Here is a 5,529-nt window from a genome sequence, read left to right as displayed (position 1 = left end):
CGTCTTCTTCTTCTTCTTCTTCTTCTTCTTCTTCTTCTTCTTCTTCTTCTTCTTCTTCTTCTTCTTCTTCTTCTTCTTCTTCTTCTTCTTCTTCTTCCTCTTCTCGAGTCCCATGATGATACTTGGTCTTTGTTGCCATTGCATCTTATCCCAGGTCAGTGTAAGTTAGTATTCGACACCACAATCATTAACACTTATGCTCGGATAGTGCCCAACCTAGATTCTCTGAGGAAGCAACTCAGCAGATTGTTCGCCAGTTGCTCAAAGGTATACGATTCATGCATGACAACAATTTTGCACACAGAGATCTCAAGCCAGGTGTACGTGTTCTCCTTTTGCCTTTTGCTATCTTTTCTTCTATCGTGCTTTGGTCTAAAAATAAAATAGAATATCCTCGTAGCAGCCAACTCACCTCGCTGGGTGGTAAAGATTGCAGACTTTGGCATTAGCAAACAGTTCATGGAAGGGGGCACGAACCTGCAGACACATGTCGGCACGTCGCTTTATATGGCCCCTGAAGTTTGGGAAGCAAGAGAGGGCACAAACTACTATTCAGTCTCCGTCGATATTTGGGCGATCGGCATAATTTCCGCCGAGTTGTTGTTGAAGGAGCACCCATTACCTTCCCTTCTTGAGCTCGCCAATCTCATCCAAGGTCATAAACCATTGATCACCGATACTGAAAAGGGCCTAGTCCTTTCGGAAGCCTATAGGGACTTTGTCCGAAAACTATTAAAGATCGATCCATTTGTGCGATTAACAGCAAGATCAGCTCTTCAACATCCATGGCTAGAAGAAGAAATCCCAGATTCGGAGGACGAGGAATCGTGAGTAATATAACCTTCTAGAACCTTGCACAGGGTTCGAAAGCCCTGACTTGAAATAGGCTTTTCGTAACAGATGTCATCCCTCCACGGAATTCGTTACAGCAACAACAGCATAGTGTATCACAAATCTCCCTGCCTTCATTGGCGTGGTCAAATCTACGTTTAACGGACGCTAGATCGGCGACACAGTCTACAGAGAACAATCTTCTCGACACCTATAGTGGTCCAATACTTGATTCACGCCTCCTACTCCCTAGCCTTCAAAATTTGTCATTGGAGACTGTATGTCTTGCATCTACTTGTGATGCCCTATTATGAAATTCTAAATCCTATGTGAACAGACTCGATACTTTGTCTTAAGGTCAGACAACCCAATCGACATCGAAACCAGCGCCGCTCACGACGTCTGGACTTCGAGTCAAAGAGTCAACAAGATTCTAGACAGTCAGTCCCCATTTATTTCCCCTCATAAGCAGCCAATGGCTCGGTTGTTATAATATCTCTTATGTATCGCTTGTGGCTTGTATTCTTGCAATGGTAACTAACTCCAGCTTGTGAATAGAGGCATGGGAGAGGACTGACGGCCAAGTACTTTTATTTTTCTCGGTCATTAAGAGGTAATTAACTAATATTAACCCCTCCTTCTACAATAATTTCCTCGTCAGTACTCCTAGACAAACCCTATCTCTTTAACTCTTATTGTCCTCATAGTCAAAAGTTTTGCGGGATTGCTCAGATGACGAGTGCCATGGATTGGGCACATACGGACGACCACTGGTTAGAAGATTCGTGGAAAGGGTGAGTAACTCCATTGATGGCTATACCCTTGTTTATAGCTAACTTTTCTCTCAGACGATTCACACTTAATTGGCTTTGTTTATCGGAGCTACCCTTCGAAGGGGTAAAGCATGTGCCCGTGAAGAGCACCACGCCGGGGTTTCGCGCCATCTCATGTTATGACGGGACTGAAATCAGTGCACCCTCGGCATTCGAGCTACTAAAAGCGTACACAGCCAGAGACCGAGAAGTATCGCAGATCTATTCACCACCTCCCACGATAAACCATATGGACATCGATAGCGTTCCATCGTCTTCGAGATTCGCCCCTTCGATGGAACAAGACGTGATGCATAGTTTTTTGCCTCAGTCTGATGGCCAATCAACGAAAGATAGAGGGCATGCATTCTTTTCCCTTTCCGGGTTCAGTACCATGTTGAGACCACAGAGATGATACCGCTTTCTAAAGACCGGACGACAAGCGCTTCAGATCACTCCAATAAGGTATCGGGATTGGATAACCATTAACGTTAAGTTTACGAAGAAGCATAATTAGGCGTTTCTTAGGCTTATCATAACAGCAGCATGTATAATGCAGTGCATGTCTCATATTACTTAAATTACTTACATAATTAGTTATAGCTTCCTATAAATGCTTTAAGATGGTCGGCGACTCGACTCATGGCCCACGCCGTCGCCAGCTAACGACAGGTCATGGTTAGGGGGATTAAAAGTCAGTGAACTTTCAGGCTGGTATGGCAGCAATTCGCTTAATTAAAGCGCGAGAGATCTACGCAGACAGTTACATCGGCTATGTCTACTAGTCATCTTGATATGAGCTGAAGGGTCATCCATCACGGCGATTATTATATCAATAAAATGAATAAGGGGTGATGGTTACTGAATTCCTCATCATACTTAGCCACAGTCAATCTCACCTCCGTGAGCCCAGAACATAAAATATGTGAATTATAGGTTAGATCTCAGGTCGCTTTCTCAATTAAACGAACCCAAAAGTCATCTATCAGAAAGCTCGAGTAGCCTCGACATCGCCATGGCGTCTGCGGATTCACAATCTGGAGGTCACACGCTCGCAATATCTGAAACAACAACAGCATCAATACCAAATCACCATTGAGATAATAACGACGGGAAAAGAATGAACAAGAAAGAAACCCACCTCGACAAAAATCTTGTTCAACTCCAGCCATGCAAGCGTCTTCCCAGGACACTGCCATCGGCCATGGCCAAAAGCAAGATCTATGCTTCTCATAAGCTCAGCCTTCTTCTCATCAGTGCACTCGAGGAATCGCTCAGGCCGGAAGACATCCGCGTCAGGCCCAAATACGGCTCGATTACGCAGCATGGCCCAGAGATTGACAAAGATATCTGTTCCCTCCGGGACAAACATGCCACAGAGTATATCTCCGCCCGCCGGGACTTTCTTGGGGAAGCCTGTGATAGCCGGTGGCACCATGCGCAGTCCTTCATTGATGACGGCCTGGAGATACGGAAGCCTTTTAGCCTCCTCGTTCGTGATGGGGCTCGAGATACGGCCTTCTGCAACCCCTACGGCAATCTCGTCCTGCAGCTTCTTGTACACAGGAGGCGAAGATAAGAGGTAAAGCATGATTCCTCGTATCGCAGTCGTCGATGTCTCCGAGCCAGCGGGAACTTGGATAGCCAGTTCAAGTTCACATTCGCGACGTGTCAAGCCGTTATTGATCCACTCGTCCTACGATGAATGGTGTGAATAGAGCGACTTTCCTAGGGATTGTCCAGTCGGACTATAAGGATTTGACTCACCAACATATCGCCTTGGGTGTACCTGTCACACACCGACTCGTCAAAGCGCTTAGACACGACCTCCTTAACGATACTAGCCACTTGAATCAGCAGTGGTGAATGGTTTACTCTTCGAGGCGCTACTTACCCCAGAAACCTGCCCATTCCTTTCTGGTCTGTATGTTTTGGCCCAGCCAGCTTGAGGAAGAACTTGGAGGCGAAGAAGTCCCGCAAAGTGGGAATCATCATGAACGAGTGCAGGAAAGGCACGAATGAATCTGCTATCGAGATGAAATCAAACCGGTCCGTTTCGGAGGCGAGGTTACCCCACGGTTCACCGGACCCGGCAAGCGTGACAATATCGACTTGAAAGAACCTGATGAGACGGCTAAAGTCGATGATATTATGCGATTTCTCCTTCCCACTACACTTGGATCTGAGAAGTTTCACGAGGACCGCTATCTGCGAATCTACCTTGGCCTCGAGGTCCACAGCGCCCTTCCCAGCATATCCGCCCGCCAATTTCGCCTTGCGCTTGTCGTGTTTTGCCGTGTCCGGCTCGGACAGCACACTATGGCCATAAGGGTCGAATTGAATGCTGTTATACCAGGCGCCACGGTCATAGTTGGACCGCACGTTGTTGATCTGGCACAGGGTCTGGGGGTCGTACACAAGTAGCTCGTTCGGGCCAATGCGCATGATCTTGCCATATCTGTCTTGTTCCTCGGCAAGTCGAAGATGCATTCGGCCTGTGCTCATAGCGAAGTAACCCCATAGATAACTGAAGGAGGCGAACCAGGGCCCTGGGAACTGGCGGAGTCGATGCCATGATCGAAATGCCAGGAGACCATACCATGCGGCAAAGGTACATAGGGCGATAATTATTGCGAGGCTAATGTTGGGACTCGAAAGAGCCAACTGGAGAAGCCAGAAAGCCATGCTTATGATGGGTTGTATAGACAAGAAGCTCAAATGCTGTGTGAACAGCTCCTGAACTGGCCGAGCTTGCAGGACATAATGCCACTTGTACGTCCCTCATTGTGCAAGACAAACAAAGAGCAGCAATCTCCCATTCTGCGCTACCTATCTGTATGTGCTCATTGTAGCTAGAACTATGGTCCACATGCATGCTACGTATACAATCGAAGTTCTACTAGTGTGTGTGTATGCATTCCCCGTCCTGCCCGTCGAGCCCAGTCTCAGCAACCAGGGATCTACAAGAAACTCTCCGCCGGGTTAATCATCTACTTAACCAAGCCACCATGCTCATAACTCTCTGCATACTACTGCGTAGGCGCCCCGCTCGTGTACATGAGAGGAGAGAGAGGTGAAAGGATTGGCACAATTAACATTAGGCTGTCAGAAAGCTGGTCAATAGCGGCTGCCACCCGGTTTGGCACCAAGGTCTTTGACCGCCACAGCTTGAGCAGCTTTCCTGCTAGGTATTACCTTCATGTGCAGGGTTGGTGCCAAGAATTCCTCGTCTCATGCTGTCGACAAAGGCCAGGTCATTAGTCTAGCCAGGCCAGGATAGTGAATGAAAACATGCTACCTGCGACTTGCTTTAGCCGATCTACACTCGTAAGCGTCCAGTCACATGGAAGCAAGTCGAGCAGGTGGGTGCGCCACTGTCTGGGACCTAATGAAACTTCCATCCCGCTTCCATGGTAATGGTAAGCGATCCGGCGGCAATCGGTAGATGATGGATGATGCCGCCCTTTCCAGTCTGTCGGGACCATCAGCTGACACTGTAACACTGTAACCTGACTTGACCCCTGTGATGACAAAGAAGCCATCACATACCTATAGTTGTAGAGAACAATTGTCTTTCCCTTGAAATTGCACAGGCAAAATCGCTGGGTTCAAAATGGCCACCAGCATCCTATTTAAACTTAAGCCCAATTGAGTATTTCTCGTCAGTTCTCCGCCGACTAGCTGTTCTAGCCTATCGTCGCTATTCTCAATCGAGAAGGGTTCAGATCGCTTTCCGATGGATACATATGTAGGTAGGTAGGTAATCAGTCGTCAGTCTGCTGATCCGTAAGGGCTACAGATGCTGCTTTGCGCCCCCCCGGGGGGGGGCGGGGGGGGGGGGGGGGGGGCGGCGGGGGGGGGGGGGGGGGCGGGGGGGCGGGGGGGC

At 48.3% G+C, this 5,529-nt stretch overlaps 2 protein-coding genes across 2 annotated transcripts in view; one reads left to right on the top strand and one right to left on the bottom strand.

Moving 5' to 3' along the window:
- F5B22DRAFT_627871 (kinase-like protein) overlaps nt 1-2,561 on the top strand; it is a 3,422-nt gene extending 861 nt beyond the window's left edge. Inside the window, exons 3-9 of the mRNA XM_047976363.1 lie at nt 209-320; nt 388-827; nt 887-1,109; nt 1,169-1,271; nt 1,390-1,444; nt 1,539-1,625; nt 1,680-2,561. Of these exons, the coding sequence (XP_047825710.1) occupies nt 209-320; nt 388-827; nt 887-1,109; nt 1,169-1,271; nt 1,390-1,444; nt 1,539-1,625; nt 1,680-2,058 (1,399 nt within the window). The 3' untranslated portion in view covers nt 2,059-2,561. The remainder of the gene's footprint in view (nt 1-208; nt 321-387; nt 828-886; nt 1,110-1,168; nt 1,272-1,389; nt 1,445-1,538; nt 1,626-1,679) is intronic.
- Nucleotides 2,562-2,587: 26 nt separating this feature from the next.
- F5B22DRAFT_661561 (cytochrome P450) lies at nt 2,588-4,359 on the bottom strand (the record flags this gene model as incomplete). The annotated part of the gene is made up of 4 exons (XM_047980368.1): nt 3,538-4,359; nt 3,411-3,483; nt 2,785-3,339; nt 2,588-2,704 (listed from the first exon to the last, which is right to left on the bottom strand). The coding sequence occupies exons 1-4, from the start codon at nt 4,326-4,328 to the stop codon at nt 2,588-2,590; spliced, it is 1,536 nt and encodes a 511-aa protein (XP_047825709.1). The 5' UTR covers nt 4,329-4,359.
- Nucleotides 4,360-5,529: the final 1,170 nt, after the last annotated feature.

Source organism: Xylaria bambusicola (genome assembly GCF_022495145.1).
Source record: "Xylaria bambusicola strain CBS 139988 unplaced genomic scaffold F5B22scaffold_73, whole genome shotgun sequence".
NCBI classification, from domain to species: Eukaryota; Fungi; Ascomycota; class Sordariomycetes; order Xylariales; family Xylariaceae; genus Xylaria; species Xylaria bambusicola.
This window is presented reverse-complemented; position numbering and strand designations above follow the sequence as displayed.